This window comes from Lampetra planeri, chromosome 10 (assembly GCF_965212315.1).
Source record: "Lampetra planeri chromosome 10, kcLamPlan1.2.h2, whole genome shotgun sequence".
Classification (NCBI taxonomy): Eukaryota; Metazoa; Chordata; class Hyperoartia; order Petromyzontiformes; family Petromyzontidae; genus Lampetra; species Lampetra planeri.
Window position 1 is genome coordinate 513,734 of NC_136116.1, and position 25,354 is coordinate 539,087.

The window sequence follows — 25,354 nt, forward strand, 5'->3', positions numbered from 1 at the left end:
TGCTGCGTCTGCGCTGTCTGTGCTCTGTGCTGTCTGTGCTGTGTGTCTGTGCTGTGTCTGTGCTGTGTCTGTGCTGTGCTGTGTCTGTGCTGTGTCTGTGCTGTGCTGTGTCTGTGCTGTGCCTGTGCTGTGACTGCGCTGTCTCGTGTCTGTGCTGTGCTGTGTCTGTGCTGTGTCTGTGCTGTGCCTGTGCTGTCTCGTGTCTGTGCTGTGCTGTGTCTGTGCTGTGGCTGTGCTGTGCCTGTGCTGTGTCTGCGCTGTCTCGTGTCTGTGCTGTGCTGTGTCTGTGCTGTGTCTGCTGTGCCTGTGCTGTCTCGTGTCTGTGCTGTGCTGTGTCTGTGCTGTGGCTGTGCTGTGCCTGTGCTGTGTCTGCGCTGTCTCGTGTCTGTGCTGCGTCTGCGCTGTCCGCTAGGGGCGCCGCGGTTGCGAGACGCAGCGCGCGGCGTCGCCTAGCGACCAAGGACGCGGCGAATGCGAGGAGCCGGGTCGGGTAAGAGCCGCACGTCTCTCCATTCCGTCTCCATTCCTCTCCTCCTCCTCCTCGCACGCCTCACGCGAGGACGGGGACGATGTCCCAATGGGTTTGTGGCCGGGGGCTTCTTCCTTGTGGCTACAGCCGGAGGCCCGGCACGACCCCTGGAGACCGCGGACCCGCGGTCTCCACTGGCGATGTCGATGATTGTCTTTGCTGTCCCTGCTGCTTTGAGGGTTGTGAAGTTGTGTTGTTGTTGGCATTACCGGGCCATTAAGGGCATGAGGAAAACATTGGTAGAAACCTGTTATCGATTTGCCACGTGTTAAAACAAAACATCGAGCAATAAAACCGAAGTGAGAAACCAAGGGAGCTGCCACATTGGGGTTGATGGTCATCACGGAACCTGAAATTCTCAAACTAAACTATTTTTTTTTTTACCAGGTAAGGCCCACTGAGCTCTTTTTCAGAAGCGACCTGGCCACAACTTATACCTCAACGAAGTAACTTATCACGCGGAAATGCATAGCAGCCAAATTCTCTAAACGCGTGTGTCTCAATGTGGAGGGGAAACCCGGAGGACCCGGAGAAAAATCCACGCGGCCACGGGGAGAGGGAGACACGCAAACTCCAAATATACAGCAGCAGGCGTCAAAGTCGGGATCAAACCCATGACCACCTGTGTACCAGGCGAGGTAGTTAACATTTCATAGCCACCGTGATGATGATGATGAGAGACACGCAACCTCCAAATATACAGCAGCAGGCGTCAGGGTCGGAATCAAACCCATGATCTTGTACACCAGGCGAGGAAGTTAACATCTCATAGCCACCGTGATGATGAGAGAGAGAGAGAGACACACAAACTCCAAATATACAGCAGGCGTCAGGGTCGGGATCGAACCCATGACCTCCTGTACACCATGCGAGGTAGGTAACATCTCGAGACCAGAGGTCAATGGTTCGACGCCATTATCCGGCGCGGCACTTGACGCTGTGGTGGAGGCTTCTCGAGCCGTCGTGCACTGCCCCCCTGCTCACCCAGCAGTAACCACTTGCTACTCCACAGTGCGTCCATTGTCGGCAATTCGCATGTGGTGGGGTTAAGTGGACGAGTTGACCAAATATCCTCGAGAGCTCACGCCAGTGGATGCTCTTCTGCCGGCAGTGGCGTGAACCGGCAATTTCAGCCCTGAACCTTTAACTGAGAAACGAGGGCAAATGTGTTCAATAAAAACCAGAGCACACACCATAACCATTGGATTTATTTACCATTACAAGACATTCATTTTATTTAATGTTGAGCTATGCTTGTGCACTGATTTCAATTAGTTCTGCAAAGCAGCTGTTTCTGCTATGATTTATACTTGGTTGTCTCTGCTGTTGTTTCTTTTTTGTTGCTTTTGCTCAGATTTCTGTTTGGCTGCTTGTTGTTCTGATTTCAATTAATTGCTTTCACTCTGACTTATATCTGCTTCATTGTTGTACAATACAAGACCCCAGGTCACTCTTGAAAATGAGACTCATGCTGCTCTCTTGAATTCTCACCACCTGGTTAAGCAAAACTAGATAGAATGGTTAAGCAAACTCAACTTGAAACCGCTGCCTTCTCTGCATGTCTGCCCGTGTCCCTGCAGTGTCACTGTCGACGCAGGATGGGTAAGAAGGTGAAGAAGGCGGCGGAAGGTCCCCCAAAAGACGCGGTGAGTGGAGACAGTGGCTCTGCGAGGGGACGGGACGACATCACGCAGCAAGAGGAGGAGCAGGAGGATGAAGGCTGCTGGCTAGTTGCTTGACTACTCGGCTAACTGAGGAATGTATCCAGCTTTGGTCTGTGGAAAAGATGTAATGGCTTGGTAAAGTTGATGTAGACTGTGGCACGGTCTGCTGATGTACCCGGTGCCATGTATTTTTGATGTTGGATGATATTTTTTATTTATATTTTTACAAATATTTAATCTGGAATATTCCTTGAGATGGAACTTCATATTTCCAAAGGTTTGCATACAAAATCCACATGTATAATGACATGCATTAATACAATCACACAAAAGAGAGAAAGATCCCCCGTACATCCTTAATAAACTTGGGGCAAGTGCCGTTAGTGACTAATATGGAGGCAACACAGTGGCATACGAGGGGGTGGGTGGCTGAAATTTTTTAAAATCTGTAACTTATACCATTTGCGTTTACACAATAAATATCTCATCCAGTCAAACACACACATAAATACAGAACTAAGTGGTACACACAGCAGGTTCACGTCGAATGCACTCGCTCTGTGACGGTTGCAGACATTGAACAGATTTAAATCAGCTGGGACTGGCGGCAAGAGTTGGTGGGTCTGGGAGATGGTTCCATGCTGAAGCAGCTCTGAGCAAGAGTGTGCCTGTGTGGGTTTGGTCTCTAGGGATGATTCAACTTTTGTGCCTGTGGGACCGTGGAGCAGAGTTATTGTCGGAGTAAAACGAGAGATGTTGAGTTAAGCCACATGGGACTATTGTACATGTGAGAGTTATCTGATGTGTTTTGACAAGGGGCTGACAATCTTGTTGATGTGACAGTTTGAGCCGCTGCCCATAGAGAGCCGCAGTGTGGCCACGGTGGTGCTGATGCTGCGCTCGCCTGAGCCTGACGTCTTGGCCAAAGCTTGCGATGCTCTCCACCGCTTCGCTGATAAATGTATGTTCCCAGCACACACTCTCGCACACAATTACACTCACAAACAATTAAACACTCACACACCATCACATTCACACACCGTCACACTTGCACATGATCCCACTCATCATCACACTCACACATCTCACGGATCTCACTCATGGCATTGCACTCACGGGAAATTATGGCGATGCGTTCATACCAAACGCTGTGTGCAACACAAAATTATCTTTCGTATAATTGTTGAGAATATAAGTAACAATATATTATCATATCTGATCCTACACATAGAAAATAAAAGTATTATTTACACATTCCATCAGCCACATAGTCCTGTGGGACTGCATAGACACTGAATGTTGAAACCAGTCCAGAGTTTAGCTTTTTCTATACCCATGCTGATGAAATTATTCACTCCCAGAAGACTGTGGCTGTGAGGAGGGACAAATATGAGAAGCAGCCGAATTATTTATTGTTTGCTTGTTTGATACTTTTATCTTGTGTCACCGATGAGTGTGCAACAATGTGTTTGTGCTGGGTTTGTGCCGTGGATATTTCTGGGCTTGTTCTGTGGCTTTTTCTGGGTCTGTGATGTCACTCTTGATGGGTTTGTGCTGTGGCCCTTGATGCGATTTTCCCGGCTGTTTGATTGTCAGGCGAGGGAAACAGAGCGATGCTGATGGACCTTGGGGCTGTGGAGCCTTTGGCCTCTCTGCTCACACAGGACGACAAGACCGTTCGCAGGAACGCCATTGTGACCTTGGGCACGCTGGCATCAAATGGTGAGGCCATATTATTAGGGTTGTTAAATGACAACGGGTAAACTGGTAACCATGGGAGGGAAGTGGCAGTGGGAGAAGGTGGGAGAGGGGGGGGGAGGGAAATTTAGATTGAGATCTCGGTGTGTTAATTGCTTAGCGCCACGTGGGACGTGTCTAACAGTCATCAGTGAGCCGACCAGGGCTCCCCTCTGTTAGTCCAGCTAGCCAGGGTTTCCCTGTACACGCAAAAACAAAACATTAAACAGATGTGATTTTATATCTTTTGAACTTGAAAGGAAACCTGTGTTTCTGTCTGCAGTTGCTGTGAGGAAGATCCTGTTGAATGCAGATGTCGTTTCACCTGTATTAAAGCTGCTGTCACCTGAAGGCAGGTGATACACATCCAATGTGACCCGATTGTGACCCGAGTGCGAGGTCTTGCTGTCTGGAGTCATGGAGTGGCCGCTTGTCACAGAGATTCACAGTTCGAATCCAGTGTAAGTTACAAAATTAAACAGGACCGTTTAATTTTGTAAGTTACATTGTGCACAACGACACTCATATCTAGCAGACAGGGTCTCATGTCTAATATAGAGGTCTGTGCATATAAACATCTGGCAGTTCACGTGCATTGGTTCAAGCAAGCCTTGTGTAAAAATACTTGTCTTCTTATTTATTTTCTAGGCTATAATGGGATTGGTTCTCATGCTTATTGTGTTAGTGTACGGATAATATATTTTGTATTAGCCATGTAGTGGGCTAAAACATTTTCAGTTTTTTCGAGGTCATCGTGGCCAAAGCTGTTCATACCACCGCACCTCCTCGCCAGCTCTTTCTCCCCTCCGCCAGATCCTTCAACTGTTGCACAGTAGATGCATGACCTCAAAGATCTACCCTGCCAGTCTCCCACCATCTGGCCTTAGGTCTTCTCTTCCCTTTGGTCGCCTATCTCAGCAATCGGCCCTCCTCTGTCCTGGCAATCATATCTGCAGTACTTACTAACCATGTTCTCTTCCCAACCTTCAAGTTTCTTACCCTATTTTCGCCCCATCCTGCACACATCTACAATACTCCCCTGCCACGTTTTCTTCTGGACTTCTGCTCTGCTTATCTTGACTTGCCACGAAATTCCTAGCATGCGTCGCAGTCACCCATCCTCAGTCGTTGCCTTTCAGTTAAGGCCACTATGGTCATGGGGTAGGTATGGCTGACTTGTGATTTGCTCAGGGAAACCAAAACGATGTTTCCTTGCGTTTGTAGAGGAGGTGGTCTGCCACGAGTACGGCAGCCTTGTGCTGGCGTGCCTGGCACAGGAGTTTAATGGCAAGGCAGGTGTGGTGGCACAGGGGGGCACCGGCTGTTTGGTCCGCCTGCTCACCAGTCACGACCCTGATGTACAGAAGAACGCCGTGGAATGTCTCTCCCTGCTCGCGCAGGTCAGTCAATGAGCGTGTGTGTGCACATATACGTTCATTTGTGCAGAGCCGGTAGTGTCGTGGTCAGAGCACTGCTACGACGACCTCAGTTTCATTCTCGCTTACGACCAACATTGGTGGTAAATATGGGGAATGGTCCTGGACCTTCCTTAGGTCGACTCAGCCTCAAATTAGTACCTCGTGCAGGGTGTGTGTATGAATCAGCACGAGGGAGACAAAGGCTGCTCTGGTGCCAGCCTTCATAGTTTCACGCTAACAGCACTTGCCCCAGTAATCTCTTAAGGCTGGCTGGAAGGGGTATCTTTGTCTTTTGTGTTTGAATGCTAAACAATGGTAATGTGGAACTCAAATACAGCCTTATTATTTTGCTCCTTTAGCCAGGAAAGCATCACCGAGTCTCAAAACTCTTTTTCATTAATTGGTGGTATCATTTTTCAAATTTGTAAATGTTTTGACCATCAAGCTGGCACACAATGGCCTCTGCTCTTCATTGAATGACAGCATCGGATCTTTAATGTCTATAATGAAAGAAGCACACGGCACGTAGTACAGTTAACATGCCTTTATTATTAACCAGGGTGGCTTGCCAGATTCTAACCGCGAACCTCTGCTACAAGTGGTGAACGCGTTACCACTGGGCTGTGTCACCACACAATTAGACAATTTTAATTATTATCCATATCCACTCCCTCCATATAAAAAATATAACTATAAATAATTTTTATTTCGTGTATATCCACGACATAAACCTTTTCGAAATATAGGCCAAGTTTAGGGTTTGAGAGATGATTGTTTTAGACAGGGATAGTTTCTGTTACTGCATGGGCCAAAGTTTCTGGCCTTTCCATACAGCTCAAAAAATAAAATGATATGAACATCACAGCTATGAACGTCATGGCCAGGTGAGCAACTTAGGAATCGGTTTGTAACAAAAAAATGTCCATCACCACACTTGTGGTGTTTGCGCTGTGCAGGACACGGAGGGGCGCCTGGCATTGCATGCTTCACATGCCGTGCCGCCTCTGCTGGACCTTCTGGCTTCGGAGTTTCCAGTCATCCAGAAACTCGCTCTGGACACGCTGGTAGCGGTGGCACGCGACGGGGAGGGGCGCGGCGCCCTGCGCCAAGGGCTCGACCGCGTGGTTGGTATCCTGAGCCAGAAGGTGAGAGACCAACGTGGCCCGGGAATAGCGCTTTCACCTTTTGTTGCGTTGGTTTATAGTTCGTAACCGGCAGGCCGTCCTGGTTATTATTGCGGTTGTGTGTATTAACCATAAAACACTATGCGGAGTCTGCTTCGCTCACAGTGAACGTTAAAGATCTGCTGACGGCATTAAAAAAAACTCAGCGATTGTGTGGCGGTGTCACGGTGCAATGTTTGCCAAATGAGAGAATTTACCCAGAAATCACTCAATCACACGCACAGTAGCAATCAACACTTCCTAACGGTAAACTATTGGCCACTTGCAGGCCACAAACTAAGTCACCGTGTAACACACAGCGACAGCTGCCAATGAGTGCCCTTTAAAGAGTTTGGCATGCTGTGTAATGGAAGCCGCTTATCTTAGGTAAAATTCCTCTGGGATGTCGCAGCGTGAAGGAGGGTGGCTCTGTCAAGACCAGCTCGAGATCGTGACTTTCATCGTAGCGGCTGTCCCCGCTATACGGAGCTCGAGAGAGGCCCCTCGAGAGGGCATTGTGGCCTGAGAAACCCTGGAAGAGTTAAAGTGATTTCCTGCTCAAATGAGCCTTGAGGAGGTGTTTATTTCCTGTTTAAAGCCCTGAGCCAGCGGTGGAAATTCCACATTCATATGACAGGGTCGAGTGCGTAGAAGAATTAATGTTGATTTCCTCACATAGTGGTACCTATTTATATGACCTCGGAGAGAGGGATGATGGGCCGAGTCAACCTCCAACCAGGATTTCATCTCGCACCTCCCAACTGCAGGCCGCCCGCCCTGCCGCTGAGCCGCACAAAGGGGTATTTTGAAGGAAGAGGATGACTGTATGTGGCGATAATGCGAGTCATGTAGTCACGGTGGTCTCCCGCAGGAGTGGATGGATCTGCACGCACAAGCGCTGCAGGTGTTCACGCTGTGCCTGGGAGACGTGGAGACTATGAGGCAGGCGCAGGGCAGTGGCACTTTGGAGACCATGCTGAGCTTCGTGACTGCCTCCAGTCAACCTGACCTGCAGGCCCATGCCACTCGTGCCCTTGCCCATATGGCTGGTTCCGGTGAGACACAATTTAGTTTTATTCACACACACAGTTGCTGAGCACTACCCCAAAGGCCCAAAGTGTCAAGTGGCCAGCAACAAACAGCACCATACAAGTTGTAATAGGTACAGAGTTAACACGCATCTTGAATTGAGCGAATTTATTGTAACAGCTTGGGGAAACATACGATGGGAGGGAATTCCAAAGAGCAGCAGTGCGCAGGAAGAAGCAGAAAGAGAAGTGTTGTCACCTGCAGTGTGGCGGCTGAACACAGCGTGGATGAGAGGAAGTAGTCAGTGTGGTAGACCGAGTCCTCAACGTGGGTGGAGGAATCAATGAGTGAAGTTAACGGGAACCATGGTAGTAGTGATAGTAGAGTGATAAGGAGGCGACTGATTGCTGGTGAGTGACTCGAGTGAAGGGGCGAGTAGTGGATCATCTATCATCCCGTCTGCTGCTTTACTCTGAACTCTATCCGGTGCATTGAGGTAGGAACTGGGTGCTCCACTCCAGCAGCAGGGCTCCAGCTTTGGCTGGATGTGAGCTTTGTATCGCAACAGTAGGAATTGCTCGGAGTTGAAGGAGGATTTGGCACTGAAAAGAAAACGTGTAGACATGCATAGAAGAACTTGCTTGGTGCTGCTGTGTCTATCACCTTATTATTAGTATGAGTCTATCTTAATAGAACTGTATTTGTGATGTGGGGCTGTTTGTGCTCGTTGTAGCATGTCCTTGTTCGTGTGTGCGTGCAGTGTGTCTCGCGTAGACTTAAGCATTGGCATCGGTGAGACGGACATGGCGCTGTAGTGGTTAGCAAACTGCCCGAGTTCTAATCCCGTTCACGGCCAACATCAGTGGGCAAAATTTCAACTGGTCCTGGGCCTCCCCTAGGTCCACTCAGCCTTAAACGAGTTCCTGGTTTAGCGTGTTAACATCAGCACTGGGGAGACAAAGGCAGCTGGGCATTGCCAGTCACCCCCTCGTGTGCCGTGCCGGCTGTAATATCACTTGCCCCAACAGTCTGTGAAAGGCTATATGGGGGATGTTTGTCTTTGTCCCTTTGTGTGTGATGGCAATACGTATGCGAGCAGTTCTGCATGTTAATGTGCGGTTGTCTGGCTGTTGCAGACGAGAGCTGGGGGATTCTGCACGAGCAGGGTGTGGAGGCGGTGATGGTGGCGCTCTTGGGCTCTGCTGCCAGCGGCGATGCGGTCCGGTCGGCTGCAGCTCACGCTGTGGCTGCCATGAGCCAGCGCCAAGCTGGTGCCATCGCCATTCACAGTCACGGTGAACCTCGCTCGTCCATTCCTCCACCCGTGCTGAGGGCTCGCTCGGGCTACCAGACGGTTTTGTCTCATCCATGCTGTAGTCAACCACCACACTGTAGGTCACAACTACACACTCACTCAAGCACTAAACCACTCACTCACCCACCCACTCACTCACTGACCTACTCACTCAATAACTTACCCACTCACTCACTCAACCACTCACCTACTAACTAACTCACCCATTAACTCTTCTATAACTACCACCATGGTTACTGTCCTCGTGAACTCCACTTGTTAATTACTCGCACTGCTCCACTTTGGAAATCCCTCCCATTGTCTATTTTCCCATTACTGTATTACCTTTCTTAATGCAAGACACGCATTAACGGTTATTTGTTACAACTTTAATAGTGCTGTTTATTGCTCTCTGACGTTTTGGGCCTTTGGGCCTCTGCTGAGCAACTGTGTAAAAAAAAATCACGCAAGTGTCTGCATCACTCTACAAGTTATTCTTTTGTCCAGAATGCAGTCTCATCAGCTGCCATGTAAACGTGAGCAGGGTGTTTTCGTGGTGCGAGGGGGCGGTAACACGGCTCAGTGTTAGCGCGATCGCCGCTTTTTGCAGAGGTTTCGAGGTTACACTGCGGGAGTATTCGCCATAAAATACTTAGGCGCTGCCCACTTTAGTGGACATTCACGTGACGTTATTCGACACGAGTAGGCCATTGCATGCTAGCATCATGGACAAATTTTAAAAATAAAAAAATCCCTGCAAATCACTCATGTATCACTTGATATCACACATCGTACTAACCATCACCCCTGACTGGCAGACTAATGTTTGAGATGAGATGTTGCTCATGCATTTAAGCAAGTGCCGTGTAAATGCAAAAGTGATTGTAATTCCAAGTGCTGATGGTGACACGTGATGGTTGCTCTCTACAAGGGGGCACTGCCCAGCTGGTGCGGCTCTTGTCCAGTGAGAGTGCGGACGTACGGGAGACGGCTGTGCTGGCGCTCGCTAACCTCACGAGCACCTTCCCCGACACCTGCGGGTATCGCCGGGGCACAGGAACGCATACACATGTCTATGTTGAAATGCGTGCAGGGATAGGTTAATCAAGTTTGTGGTTTATTTTGTTTAACTGGGCGCCACGGTGGCGAGATGTTAAACTCCCGCATCTGGTATGCAGGAGGTCGTGGGTTCGATCCTCACCCTGACGCCTGTATATTTGGAGTTTGCGTGTTCTCCCCGTAGTCGCGTGGATTTTTCTCCGAGACCTCCAGTTTTTCCCTCCACATTTAGAAGCATGCGTTTAGAGCATTTGGCTACTATACATTTCCATATGATAAGCCACTTCCTTGTGCTATCATTTATGGCCAGTCGCTTTTGAAAAAGAGCTATATAGCTCAGTGAACATTGCCTGCTAAAATAAAAATTGTTTAGTTTAACCTGGGTGAGAACTGACGAGATCAGAATATGGTCTCACTTGCAAAAGTGACCTAGATCATCAAAACGGAAAAAGCAATTACATAAAAACAAAGCACAGCAATGAAGCAAATATAAATCGGAGCAAAATTAACCATATTACACAAACATACATCGATATAAAATGTAATAAACTTGCTGAAACGAAGGTTGATTCAGACAAACAAGAGCTGCTTTGGATGGAGTAATATTGGTATGTGTGTGGCTTCTGTGCAGCACAGCGGCAGAAGGAGTAGAGGCTCTGCTGGGGCTGCTGGCTGCTGGGCGCTTGGCTGTACAGGCGGGCGCCAAGACAAGTCCTGCCGCCCATGCGGCTGTGGTGTTGGCAAACCTTGCCGGGCTAGAGCACCTGGTGCCTGGATTGCTGGCAAGCGGGGCTGTCGAAGCCATAGCTGCCCTTTTGTCTTCCCCAAATCCGCAATTGCAGGGCAAGGCTGCGCTGGCGCTTGCTGGCTTGATGTGCAGCGCCGAGGCTCGGGCACAGGTTGGTGGGGATGCTGCTGTCACTGCCCCGCATGTTTAGAAACGTGGAGAATGTACACACTGGGTGGCATGCCGATAGGTGGCATGTCACGGGGTGGCATGCCGAAAGGTGGCATGTCACTTAGGTGGCATTTTGCTCGATGGCTTGTCAATAGGTGACATGTTAGGTCCACTTAAAGCCAGTAAAATTTCTGGTTCAGAGTTCTTGAAGGCTCCAAAGTGAAATTGAATTCCTGCTCAAACGAGCATGGTAGCAGTACTGTGTGTGTTTGTGTTTTTATTTTCCATGCGTCGCACAGCTACGTATAGTGGGCGGTCTTGCCCCGCTGGTTCAGATGCTCGACTCGAACACGGTGGAGATACGCCGCACGGCATGCTGGGTGGTTTTCCTCTGCGCTGCAGACGAGCCCACAGCCATGGAGATCTGCCGCCTGGGGTTTGTGCCTCGGCCCCATCACAGCAGCTCAGGGCATTGGCGGATCGAAGGGGTGCCGGTGGGGGAGGGCGGTGATGTTTTGTTGATATTTACTGGAGAAAACACAATTAATGATTATATTCATTACTGTAGGGTCACCCCTTGCTGCCTCTGGCCTAAGGCTGTGCACAATCACTTCTCTCAGGTCTTGTGCGTCGACCTCAGCCGCTCTCTGCCTCTGCTCCTGCGTGGATTGTGAGGTTTCTTTATGTATCTATCCCCGTGCGATAGAAATCCCATTTGCAAGGGTGTCCAGGGTGTCCATCGATGCACGCATAACAAACGCATAATGATGTCATGTATATGAACCTATAACTTACACAGTTTGCCTTTGTATAGTATTTTAATAAGTTAATACATACTTGATTTGAGGCTTTCGTGACTGCAGGAATCTATACTCTTTGGTTCTTTCGGTAGAGTCACGTTGATAGAAATGAAATAAAATAAAACAAATCACGACGTTTTGATCGCAACACAAGCAAACTTCATCAGGTGGGACAACCACAGCAAGAAAATTCTGAAGTCGGCGGGAGAGCTGCCTTTGACTTTACCGAAAGAACTAAAGTGACATACTTTAAACAATGCCCAGAATAGGTATATTGCTCGTTTCGAGTTTCAAGGGTATTTGTTTAGCCAGGTGAAAACTCCAGAGACCAGCATTGCATCTTAATTTCAAGAGTAACCTTGGTCACCAAAATGACAAAACAACATTTAAGCAAAACACAACTATACAGCGAATTCATCGCAGCAAAAAGAAGAAATTGAAAACAGTGCACGGACATAAACGATATTAAAATACATTTACAGACACAAGTGTTGTCTAGGACAGATCTTTCCTACAAGCCACTCGTTGTGGAGTCACGCGACTGAAACAGCAAAATAGATCCTGGGTGGTTGTTGCACGAGACGTAAACGGGCATGGGTAGATATCAAGTACGTGCCAAGTACCTTTTGGGCTGGGCGTCTGCGGCTTCCCCAGAGGCTTGGAGGTGCTGCAGAGGCTGAACGAGTCGGAGACGCGCAGGAGTCGCTTCAGCGAGACGGCTCTGGCGCGCGTGCTGGACAGCAACCTCCCGCTCAAGTACAGCCGCACGGGGCGGCTCTCAGCACACAACACCATCACCGATGGCTTCTATGATGCTGGCCCGGTGAGAACCCGTGCTGACCTGGCAACCGTTGTTTTGTGTGTTTTTCACACAGTTACTGGTGTTGTGGAAGGTTTACCATCATCATCAGCCATTATCAATCCATTGTTGGATGAACCCTTTCCCAAGCCACTGCCACATCTCGCAATTCTGCGATGCAACAAATCCATCCATCACGTGTGCATGAGCTGTGTCATCGCTCCATTTCTTAGTAGGCCATCCTCTCGGAGGCGTTTCCTTCCTTGGTTATTAGTCTTGACCACCCTCCCGTCTATCCGTGATGCATCCCACCCCAGCCCACTTGCTTTTATTAACAGTTTGGATGCTATCATTAACCTGTATATTTCTCTAATCCATGGGTTCCTCTTGCTGTCTCACTGCAATTCCAAACATGCATTGGTCCATACTTCTTTGCGCAATTTTCAGTTTTTGTTCCATATCTTCCGGTAAGGCTGTGAGGTAGTTAGGAGGAAATATAACTGTTGGTACACCGCAGTTAAGTCGATCAGTGGGTTGAGATGTGGGTACCCCCACGTCTTCCAACGTGTGCGGTCAGCGTGGAAGAGCGGACTGAATGAGAATCTGCCAGCAGTGGCAGGAGCGAGCGCTTGCAGGGCTGCTCCTGTAGCTTCACGCGGGCTGTGTGGTGTGCTTGTGTGAGCTGCGGCAGAGTGAGCACCGGGGCTCCCTGGAGGAGCTGGCGCGGACAGGGCCGAACCGAAACCGCGCAGTACTCCTCGTCAACACGGCCCCCGCTGAGCAGTACGTGATCGTTCGCACTTCTCACTCACTCACATTCACACCTCACTCGCGCTCACTTGCACTCACTCACGCTCACTCACACGCACTCCTCACTCATGCTTGCTCGCTTGAACTCACTCGCTCTAACTCCTCGCTCACACTCGCTCGCACTCCTCACTCGCTTGCTCGCCTCCACTCGGCAACACGTGAGGCTGTGTGGCATTGCACACACAAAAGCTCTCGGCCTTAACCGGGCCACCAGCTCAATAGAATTCGGCTGCACATGTGAGCGAGTGGGCTCACATGGCAACAGATTTGCGCACGTGTTTTTATTTTAGTTAAAGAATTTCACGTGGATAATACCAGGGAATAGAACATCTTGTTTGCAAGGGTGTCCAGGGTGTCAATCAGAACCGGCCCTAGACCTTTGGGGGCCCTAAGCAAAATTTGGTTGGAGGCCCCTTTGATGTATGATTTTTTTCACCCACTAGCTAGCAGTGACTCTAGGGGGCCCTCTGCTGGCCACGGGGCCCTTTGCAATTGCAAGGGTCGCTTAGTGGCTGGGCCGGCTCTGGTGTCAATTGACACATGCATAGCAAACACAATTACACACACATACAGAGACACAATACGATCACACACACATGCAAAGACACGACACGATTACACACCAATGCAAAGACATACACGCTCACAAAGACCGAGATCCTCCACTTTCGGCTTAACAGACTGTTGGGGCAAATGGTGTTAGAGAACACCTATTAAGGCACACAAGGGGTAGGTGGCCAGCACCATGTTCATTATAGGCGACATAGGGCAGGCCCCAGGAACCGGTTCAGATATGTCAGTGATCTTGGTCATAAGCGGGAATGGAACTCGGGTCGCGAGGCTCATTGTGCAATGCACTAACCACGGTACTACCGATCACTCAAGAACAATACGATCTCTTGGTGAATTTGAATGCGTCGTTGTTTGAGCTCAGTGCACTTGCTTTGGTCTATTCCGAATATGCCTCACCTGCTCCATTGCTACAATGCACAAGAGTGTCTTGTCTGTTTGCACACTCGTGCAATATTCACCCAATTCCATTTCAATGTTTCTTTAAACTCAATTGTACTTTCAACGGTTTTTTAAAGTACAGTAATTTCCTTGCAGGAAAATAATGCAACTTTTCATTATGTTTGTGTACTGTTTTCAATTTATTCTGGAGCATGTTTACTTTTTGCTCTGGTTTTAATTTGGGTGTATCTGCTCCGATTTATATTTAATTTATTTTGCTCGGATTTCTATTTGCCTCATTGTTATACTTTGCCTTTACGTTATTGCGTTTGTCTTTTCGATAACCAAAGCGACACTTGTAAATTTGACTTTATTCCACCCTCTTTGAGTTAAGTAGGGTAAGCAAAATGAACTTGTAACGGAGTTTGAGCACAAGCGTGGCACTGTCGGTGCAGGCTGAACGTGGTTGATCCCCTTGTGGAGAAGCCCCCAGACCCAGGGGAAAGTGGGCGTGTGTCCTCCCTCCAGGCCAAGGGCTCCAAGACTCCCAGGTGAGCTGCACAAAGATGGTTGATTGCTGAAGCAGCACTCACTGATTCACTCCAGTCACTTGGTCAACAGTGGTCAGTCGCCTCCTTAGCGCTCTTCGATTGCTTCTACCACGGTTACTGTTCCCGTGAACTTTGCTCATTGATTTCTTCAACCATATTGGGTACTCGGTCAACCAGACTTTTGTCTCATCCACACTGTTCAACCACCATACAACAACACACTCACCCACTGACTCAGCACAGTGCAGGTCACAACACTTTTCCTTTCTGCTTCTTCCCTTGCACCGCTCTACTTTGGAATTCCCTCCTCTCACCTCTTCACCCAATCTCTTATGCTAACTGTTATCTATTACAACTTTGGTTAGTGCTATTTGTTGCTCGCTCTTTGATGTTTTAGGGCCCTGTGCTCAGAAAATGTGTTTTTTTTTTAATGCAAAGGTTGCACGATAATACAGCAATATTGTTGCGTTACCCCACCAATCGTTCAACTCTTACAGTAAGACTAAGACCAAGGGACGGAAGGAGGAAGAACGGGCGCCGGAGGAGGAGGAGGCCCCTGGGCCCGCCATGCGGATAGAAGGGGCCACCATTGAGCAGCCGCCATGGCAGCCAACCCCTGACCCCGAGCTGCGGGTGTTTGTCGAGGAGGCGATTAGAGCGGTACTACCCTTGGCCTGCCCGCGCCTGCAGGCCGCCACTCTCGCCAGGTAATCACAATTACGATAGAGCGCTTGACACGCGATAAGTGACTTACACCACATCCCAGTGACAGCTGTCTCTGTGCGGTACAAGGTGATAGCACCTGCAAGTGGGCATGAGTCTGTCAATAAGGGACGATTATTGCTATGTGTAATCCCAATTGAGTAATATACAGGTCAATTTTTTTATTGGGAAAAATTGGACTCTCTAATGATGTCCTGGATCTGTAAGGTCCTTTACGTAACAGAGCGGCCTGCTAGATTCGAACTGTGAACCTATATAACTTCGATTTCACCCGCGTGACTCACCCCTCCTTAATCTGTGCTCAGCTTCCCGTGCCGCGCACCCACCTTCACTTGTTGTTGCACCACGTGACACAGCCCTAGCTGATTCCTGAGCTTAATGTGATGGCGTGTGCTTGCGACGGTACGTAGGCTTGTGTCTGATAGGATGGGAGGCCCGGTGGAGCGCGACTCTCTCAGCGACTTCAGCTGGGAGCTGCACGTAAGCCAGCTCAAGAACGAGCTCCAGTCCAACCTCATCCCACTGGGCCGCATCCAGAGAGGAGTGCAGCCGCACCGAGCGCTGCTCTTCAAGGTGCAGCCCAGGGGCTCGGTGGTCGTGTGGCGGCGTGAAGACCCTCGTTTTGTGAATGAGGTTTATAGCAAAGGGACTCGCAATCGGAAGGTTGCGAGTTCAAAGGAAAGTTGAGGTGGGATTGCTGTGTGGATAGGAGATTTGGACACAAATTAAGCAGCTTTAAAATAAGTTGTTGGCATATGAGCACAGAAGTCGGAGATTAATGCTAGTGAGTGTTGTAGATGTGATTAGACAGGATGGGGTAGAGCTGATTGCCAAAGCAGGTATTGGAGGGGACTCCAATTCGGTAACCACGGGGAAGACCTAAGAGCAGATATGGTGGTGGGATGCTTGAGCACAGACCTTGGAGGTCGCTTTCTACTGTGCAGTAGCTGTGGGATCTGGCGGAGGGGAGAAAGTGCTTGTCGTGAGGTGTTGTGGCATCAACGGCTTTGGCCACACTGACTTCTCGATCTTTATCTGTATGCCGACGGGTTGTACGCCTACACGCAGGTGGTGGCCGATCGCCTGGGTGTGCCCTGCAGCCTGGTCAGAGGCCCCTATAACCATGCCTGGAACGAGCTGCTTCTGCCGCCCGCGCCACCCCAGCCGGCAACGCCTGCGGACGGCCTCTCTCATCCTGCGTCTAACGGCCCTCTGCTATTGCCCCCTCAGCTGCACGTTGTGGACCTCATTCATAACGTAGGGGCGCTGCTCCATGCCGACAGTGCCGAGGCCTCCAATTACACGCATTTGTGAGGTCACGTCTCCCCAGCCCCAAAGAGGAATTTGAATGCACCAGTCACTGCAGCAACTATCGCGACAACCATGGGTGACGGTCTTGTTTCTCATGTTAGGGCAGATATTAGGCACCGAACAATTCACCACATTCAGTTGATGCAGTCAGGATTTGGGGGGATGATTCGCGAATATATATTTCATTGGCGTTGTGAATAATATAGAACATCTGGAGGTGGCAAGGTACCCAGGACACTTACATTTTTTTACGACCCAATCATTGACTGCTGTTCGTTTAAGCCAGAAGTGCCGCTTATATGTACAATTCTCAGCACTGTTATGAATGTAAGAATTTGTATTTCACGAGTTGTCACATGCCTAGCAACTCTAAGACAATGGAAACTGGCAGACTAATGCCCGCTGGCAGGCCATGGTGTTGACATTATGCAACACAGGGACAGCTGCTACTGGGAATTCCCTTTCAAAATGTTTGAGATGCGACGCAAGTCCATTATCGTGTGTAATTAATGCGGTCTGAGATGCCCCGGCGTGAAGGGCGTTCATCAAAACAAATCATCAATATTAATTGTACATGCCGGGAGTGTTAACTAAAGGGACATTGCCACTCAATCTCATTTTGTTAAAGTTCATACAGAGACAGTGGAAAATGAGGCTATGCAAGTCCCATTCTTCGGTATCAATGCAAAAGAAACGTGCACACGCGTGGACCGTTTTTGTTAAACATGTTGCCAAATTTTCTACCAATTCTCTTCGCATGTACGAGTATACATAACACAATACAAAACTGACAGTTGATGTTTTATTTGAATGTACATTATGAAACAACATTGCAGTACAATACCAAACAAACGGTACAAACCCAAAATTCTGAGTATTTACAGCTCCACCCAGAGGTGATTGTGCTGGGCAACATGAATGTATAAAAACTTACGGTGTTGCAATATTTCTGATTTTATGTCAAATTGCTGTGAAAAAAATGTAATTCTCCAGAATCTTTGCTGGACTAGCTAGTATTTTCATCACAAAGATAAAGTACAAAAAGCACGGCTACAATAGTGGTTGCAGTTGTATTATTGACACGACCACACGTTTATCTGATAAAGGTTTCCAGAAAATTAAGCACTCAATATTCTTACATATGCCAAAACATGAGACCCTTCTAAAAATATCTGTTCCCCAAAATTTTACTCATGACAAAAAAAATAATTTAATCCATTATTACAGAACTGCAACTTTAAACTTGATCAATGAATTTGTTATGATAAAAAAATTAATCTGGAAATATCCCTTGAGACGGAAAGTCCAGGGCTATCAACTGGCACGTGCATAGAAAATGCGTAATGGCATGCACACACGTGTTTAGGGGCAGGTTTAAAATTTGTCTGCACTAAATTTTTACACCAAAATTAAGTATTATCATCATCATTAATGCCTGGGTAAGGCATCTGGATTTCTGTGTGGCTCTTGTAGCACCATGACCATTACTGCAGAGGAAACCTCTGTATCAAATAGGTGTGCGTCTGTCCAGCCTGCCCCTTGCACCACGTTGAATCCTAAAGGAACGTTGGCGCCAACCGGAAGCTCAGCGCCGCATGAAGTTTTTGTCGAGGGCGGCAGCCGTGCGCTGGATGGAGTGCACCTTCCGCTTGACTCTGTCTTCTACGGAGGACGAGGCCGCGCTCTCCAGCTTCATGGCACTGGTGACGAAGCAGACGGTCACATATTATTATTACCATGCTTATTTACCCAGGAAAGCCTCACTGTGGATCAGCTCTTTCTTATGAAGGTTCTGAAGTTCAGGCAGGCATGACAATTGCTGTGTTTTTTCCAAAGTAATTTGTGGATAATTTGGAAAATTTGGATCATGACGCCAGCACATAATGACCTCCTCTTCCAATGACGTTGCGGGGTCTTTAACGTCCGCTATAAGTGAAGCAGACAGTATGTGGTATTTTACAGTGAATTCACACAACAGAATTAAAAAGTCAGGGTGATTGATAATGCAGCACTAATTCACTGCATTAACTCGCCCACCCGAGGCCAGTCCACCACCTTAGCACTCTTCTATCACTACTACCATGGTTATTGATCTAGTGAAGTTCACCGTTTGATTCCTCCACCCATGTTGAGGATTTGGTCTACCAGACTGTTTTGTCTCATCCACACTGTTCAACCACCATACTGCAGGTCACAACAACACACTCAACCACCATATTGCAGGTCACAACACTTCTCGCTATGCTTCTCTTGCACTGCTCTGCTTTCAAATTCCCTCCCATTGTCTCTTTTTCCAAGCTCTGATAACAGGCTTGCTTAATTAAAGAAACATTAAGACTTCTTTCTTACAACTCTATGCTCAGCAACTCTTCAGTAAAAAAAACGGCGGCATCTCATTGGAACCGCGAGCTTCTGCAACACGCAAAAAACGCACCACTGCTCGGCCACGTCGGCAAGCTCTGCTGTTAGCCAGCGAAACGGAAGATTTCGATGAAGGTCGCTCTTGCGTGCTAGTGGCTATGCTAAGGGGACTGAGGGACTGCGTGCACTTACTGCAGGAAGCGGCCATCGCGCTTGTCGCTGCGCTCGCGCTGGCGCTCATGCTCATCCTCCTGCCGGTATCGGTTCACGTTCGCCACCCTCTGCTCATCTCGCCACTTGGCATTCTGCATCATCTCCTCGCGCCGCTTCTCCAGCTCTTCCGCTGACAGTTTGCTGCAAGGTAGTGACACGTTTGTAAAGAACGCAGTAAAACTAAACATGTAAATTTGATCTGGCCAAACTTCTGTCGTTAAGACTCCACATCACCTCACAGTCAAACAAATTCAACTGTCACGTGTACAAGTATTTAACGACACGCCAATTATTATTGTTCCAGTCGTTTTGAAATCCTCGATTTTATTGACTTCCTGGACCTTGTCCTGATGATGCTTGGTGCAGTTTCAAGCAAATTGGTGTATATAATTGCAAAAGTTGATTGCGAGACTTGTCAGAATAACTTGAAACAGTAAAAATTGGTGTATAAATTCTTAAACACATAACAAATTGTCAGGTGGTGGTGGGTCCTTGCGGCAGAAATTTGTCGAGATCAATAAGTGGCTAAACCCAATAAACATGTTTCTAATAATAGTTAAATGCAATTAGAAGGAAAGCTTCAAAGCCTACAAGGTTCACTTGTAGGTTGGTAGCTAAAGTATTCTTTTGATGTCGATCTGATTTGAAGTTCAGTAATTGTCCAAACCCAATGGAAATGAAGCTATTTTACTCAAGGCAGATGAGCCTCCCTGAGGCAAATGACATCCACAACAGGATATGGGACTGGAGGTAAAGAAACCCAAAGTATGCTGAACACAGCAATTAATACAACGTTTTTGGCGTTTACACATTTTTTTTATACTCCAATGGTATTTTAATGGTGAGATTATAGACCATGGAAAATGAACAAACAGGATGTTTAAGGACCTGGAGGTGTGTGCAGGTGGGCGACGCTGATAAGGGGCTGGAGGAGTTGAGGTTCTGCATTTCTTGCTCACAGACTCGGCTGCAGCGTTTCTGTCAGATACACATGCACAATGCTCAGGTTCAAATACCATGGGCTGCATTTAATGTACTAAAATCAAAGTGATGCTCAAATGGGCATTAAAGTGGTGCTCATATCCTGTTCATAGCCCCGAGCCAGTGGTGGATGTATACATTCCCATGGTGTGGGGGAGTCTATCCATAGGATCACTGCTGACTTCCCCACTAAGTGGTACTCATTTCATTTCCCTCGGAGGAATGATGGCCGGAGTCAATCTACAACCAGAATTTTAACTCACAACCTCTTCAGTGCAAACCACTCCAGCCACGGTTATTGACATTATTTTCATTCACGGAATATTTTCAATGAGTAAAATGCACTTCACCAAACTGCACTGACCAGCATTATAAAGTATAACCATATACTTCATAATGCTCCAACGTCCCACACAGTGGATTGACAAAAGGTGTAGAATGATGCATCCTTTACTCCTTCCAAGGTAAATAATGCAATGTAACATTCTGGGTTTGCCGACATGTGCACAACATGCGTGCCAATAAGCCATATACAATTCTTCAACTTATAAACCATCTGAAAGGGACCGCCTATCAAGATGCTGATTAGCGAGCCCACCTCTGTGGGTTGGCTGCCATGTGGGACTCTGGAGGCGCCTCTTTGTGCCGCCCGTGGTGAAACTGGCGATCAGGGGAGACGGAACAACTTCTGGCTTCCCGAGATGACATAAATGTCTCTCTGTGCCGCTCACGGTGATGCTCTTTCATCTGCAATGGTGGAGTCAAGTGCAGGTCATACAATTATACAGTTAGGATTTAAATATGCTCTACATGCAACCACAACGTAGAGAAACAATGTCGGTGGGCATATACATTTTATATTCACAAACAAGTCAAAGGCAGAGGAAAGAGGAAGGTCTTAAGCTTGTACTTGAACAGCGGCAGGGAGTCAATAGCATGGATGTCTGGGGAAAAGAATGTCCCAAACTGTGGACGCAACAGAGGAAAATTGAGTGATCTTACACCGAGCAAAGGTTGACTGCGAGCTTTCATAAAGCGCTGGCTACTATAACGGATTGTGTGTGGAGGGGGGGAGCATTGTGATGAGAGAAGACAGAGGGAGCAGAGTGCGTGGAGGAGCAGAAGAGTTAGGGACCAGTCTATGCAGGACCGTGAAGATTTTGAGTGTAATCTAGATGTTATCTGAACAAATTATTTGATGCTGCTGCATTTGTCAGCGGTGCACAAGCACAGTTAATGAACTCACATTCGTCGATACCACTGTGGCGTTTTAGGCAATGGCCCTTTTCTGCAGGACACATTATATATTCATTTGACATTTGTCCGAGAGTCATCCATGACGGCAACGTGGTCTCATATATGGGTGTGACTGGGCTATGTGTGGCTGAGCTATGAGGCAGCAGAATTTTTTATATATTTGGCGAGCTTGGTGAAGAGGAAATTGTGTAGTTTATCAGTTTTAACAAGGCAGCCTACACGAGAAGATTGTAATAAATGTTTAGTAATAAAATAAGATGCTCACCTGAAGGCCGTAATCGCCTCTCTTATACTGAGACTTTTCACCGTGGGATTCTTCTTGCGATGGTTTCTTATGATTCCTAAAGGAGTGCAAAGCGTTATTTAATAGCAGAACGCATGGCGGTTGACGTGACACTTGCTGGGTGAAGCTGTAGGTACGGAGTTCCTGCACGAGCGCTGCCTCACCTCGATCGTGCCTCCCTGTCGCTATCGCTGCTCAACTCGTGCCGCCGCCTGTGCTTCTTCTTCTTCTTGTTCTTTTTCTCTTTTTTCTTTTCTTTCAAAATATTCTTTTTCAGCTGCAAAACAACACCACGACCAGAAATACTTTCAAATAACTTTACCAATAAAATATTGAACATGGAGCTTTTCGTAGCCAATTATTCAAAATAAATTTTGAGTTGGGCTACATAATTATCTGGACATGCATTGTAAGACCCTCCACCACCCAATATAACCAAACAATGCAGTTGTCCAGTGTACAAGCATTTACACACCAATGGTTATTGTATTAGCTCACCGGTACGTTGAAGAACGAGTCTCATTACTAAATTTATCAATCAAATATATGGCATTTGGCTTGAGGGTGCGTCAAACATCATCAGGGCAAGATCTAGGAAGTCATCACCAAACTCGCTGGATTTTGTCCTGAAGACGCTTGACGCACTTCAATCGGAATTTTGTATCTAAGCTTTACAGGTCTTACCATTTCTTTAATTTTCTTCATTTTCACAGGGTTCTGAAGGACCTCCCTCTTCTTCTGTTCTTCTTTTTTTCTGTGGAAATGGCAGAGATTATAGTTAATGATGTGCCAGTTTATCCACACTCACTGCGAAAATGTAAACGTATAAGTGTCGCTATGAAACCTATTCGTCCTGAAGCCAACGTCCACCGACACGACAACAGCTGCAATTCGCCACTAAGTGGCGGTGACATCACCACAGCAGTTGTGCCGGGCAAGGTGCACTTGAAGCCACGTGAAGTGTCGAAGGGTTGCTGGCAGGAGGTGACGAGAGACGCAGGTGTTTTGGGTTGACTGAGATGACTGGCAGATGCACCACCTGTGCCCTCTACTTTGCTCGTTGTGAGCGTTGCTCCAGTGCCCTCCATTATTGCTGGAAAGGGACTGCGTCCAAATGCCCAGTAGCGTTCTTTACGAGCCTCCTCCATAAAGGTGATATTGAAGTCCAATCAGCTCCAGATCTACCTGTACTACATCAGCCCACCTCTTCTCTAGCCCGTGCCTTGCCCATTTAGCCCCCTCTATCCAGCTAAAAAGCTGCTTAGGTATGCAGTGGCTGGACATGCGGACTACATGAGCCAGCCAATGCAGCTTTGCTTGCCAGAAGAACTCACTGATGGGACTGTGTTGAGAACTGTATAGGCTCTGCGAGCTCTTCACACAATCCAGCCTTGTTAAAGCCAGGAAGGACTGTTTGTAAGCAAGCCAAACTGAATGTTTCAAACCAGTGCAGATGTTCCTTATGAGGGGTCCAGGTTTCGCAAGCATAGAAAAGAGCGTTGTATGGCATGACAGGCCAGGTAGCTTCCACACAATGTTATACGTGGCTTTACCGAAAGACCCAAAGAATATTAATTCCTGCAGTCACGAAAGCTTTAAGTCAATAGTTATACAGCTAATCACACACGCTCTTACCCTGTCATTACTCGTATGGGGAAACATCGTAATATAGAAACAAGAACCAATGTATAAAATGCCGGTATATGTGGTTTGTATTCTAACAAGTGCCGGTATGGCCTGCCGTCGTATACCTGCCCTATCGGCCACTGCCCATGCCTTTACATGGTTTACCCATCCTATGAAATTACAGGGCAGCAGCGTGACACAGTGGTAACACTTGTAACATTTGTGCCACAACAACAAATAGTTGGGTTAGATATCCCCTTGTTATGCATGGGTTTCCTCCCACAGCTAAAAACATTCATTGGCCAAACATCCCAATGTAGCAGGTCAATCCTGAATAAGGAATCTCTGACTCAGTGCGGATTTCCTGGATAAAACAAACGGATTAGCATTATTACATGCATTAATATTCCCACTTGTTGGATATCATACTGGCCAGGATTTACAATTTACCTGATGAGAAAGAGTGGGTCCTCCCGGATTTTGGCAGCCATGTCATTGGCAGAAAGGGGCGTGGTGGTGGCCGCAAAGATGGATCCAGTCGGGAGCCCTGTGCTGGTTGGGCCAGGAGGCTCCTCCATGAGCTTGTCACTGGCGTATTTGTCAATGGGCTTTCCCAGCAGGTACTCCTCGCGATTGACGAGGCTTCCAGGACCCTGGTACATCCAGTCCAGACGCGTGTCCTTCTTCCTGTTGGGTCACACATGACCGTGTCAACACATTAAAATTCGGAGGCATTGGTATCTGTCAAAAGAACGCAAGAGCACATACACGCGAAGCTTCCTACAATACGGGGAAATCCTCTGCGCTCTCACTAATCTTCTATCAGAATGTTTTCAGAACCTTTCGACTGGAGGAATCCGATGTGCTATGAAGCTCTTTTTCACAGATGTCCAGTCGAGCGGTGGGTAGAGAATAAACAGCATTAAATTATGCAAAATATCATCACCAAATGCATGACTACAGGTCCTATGTTGAGGTTTACAGTGGTCAAGTCACGTCTGTGGGAGGGGACGCGGTATGGTTGGGGTTGGCGTGTGGGCAACCCGCACGTTATGACGCCGCCCTGCTCGGCGTGACGCTGGATGTCCTCCCGGGATCGCTCCTCCGCCAGCTCCTTCTGAAGCTCGTCGATCTTCTTCTGCTCGGCCTCATGCTTCTGCTCAGCCTTCCACACACGCTCGATATTCCGCAGTGTCTGCGGGTGCCAGCTCTTCTTCAGATTCTGAAAGCAGCAGACACAAGACACTGCATTTTAGTTACGCTGTGGATTACTAAAGGCAGATTGGCTGTAACCATAATTCTGTAAGGATAGGGTTGTAGGGGGTTGATGCGTTGGGTCACACATGACCGTTGATGTGTTGTTGTTCTCTTGATTGTGTACGCGCACTAAATCACGTAATGATCAGAAGCAGAATCTTTAGTTCGACTGTAGGAATCCGATGAGCTCTGAAGATCTTTTCCCATAGATATCCACTACGTAGGGAATTTAAATTATGGAAAGCGACTCTGCCGGACACACTACAGTACGTAACTTAAAGTAATCGTGAGCGTCGTTGTGGAGAATTTAAGTAACAAAATAAACAAGCGGACGCTATTTAAGTAAAAGATTCTCCACATTTACGGAGTGGCTGCCCGGCCTGGTCGCGAGCGGCCAGGCCCGGATCGGGCCCGGAGTAAATCGCCGCCCGGCTCACCAGATCGCCGCCTCCCATCGCGGCGGGAGAGGAGGCGAGACGCAGACGACGACGAGGAGGGAGCACGGGGAGAGGGAGACGGGGAGAGGGAGACGGGGAGAGGGAGACGGGGCCCGCAGAGGAGGGAGACGCGGCGAGCCGCGACCGTCTCTGATGGCGCCTGGCTACACCGGAAACCAACTGTTCACCGCGGTCCCTGACCT

The 25,354-nt window shown here is 48.0% G+C and overlaps 2 protein-coding genes across 4 annotated transcripts; one reads left to right on the top strand and one right to left on the bottom strand.

Moving 5' to 3' along the window:
• Nucleotides 1–414: 414 nt before the first annotated feature.
• On the top strand, nt 415–21,613 carry ARMC3 (armadillo repeat containing 3). 2 transcript variants are annotated; one of them, XM_078597833.1, is made up of 18 exons: nt 415–490; nt 2,110–2,175; nt 3,037–3,154; nt 3,790–3,915; nt 4,214–4,282; nt 5,155–5,330; nt 6,305–6,493; nt 7,383–7,566; nt 8,677–8,835; nt 9,766–9,874; nt 10,525–10,792; nt 11,091–11,227; nt 12,246–12,414; nt 13,073–13,173; nt 14,607–14,702; nt 15,200–15,409; nt 15,836–15,998; nt 16,494–21,613. In XM_078597833.1, the coding sequence occupies exons 2-18, from the start codon at nt 2,128–2,130 to the stop codon at nt 16,737–16,739; spliced, it is 2,568 nt and encodes an 855-aa protein (XP_078453959.1). In that variant the 5' UTR covers nt 415–490; nt 2,110–2,127; the 3' UTR covers nt 16,740–21,613. The 2 variants fall into 2 exon arrangements, with proteins under 2 accessions (XP_078453959.1, XP_078453960.1); XM_078597834.1 differs by having other exon boundaries at nt 13,082–13,173.
• On the bottom strand, nt 17,525–25,354 carry CWC25 (CWC25 spliceosome associated protein). Of its 2 annotated transcripts, XM_078597838.1 has the most exons (10): nt 25,152–25,354; nt 24,507–24,679; nt 23,908–24,144; nt 22,516–22,585; nt 21,996–22,108; nt 21,814–21,889; nt 20,890–21,038; nt 20,199–20,288; nt 19,290–19,451; nt 17,525–18,436 (listed from the first exon to the last, which is right to left on the bottom strand). In XM_078597838.1, exons 1-10 carry the CDS (start codon nt 25,167–25,169, stop codon nt 18,322–18,324), a joined length of 1,203 nt encoding a protein of 400 aa, XP_078453964.1. In that variant the 5' UTR covers nt 25,170–25,354; the 3' UTR covers nt 17,525–18,321. The 2 variants fall into 2 exon arrangements, with proteins under 2 accessions (XP_078453964.1, XP_078453965.1); XM_078597839.1 differs by lacking the exon at nt 20,199–20,288.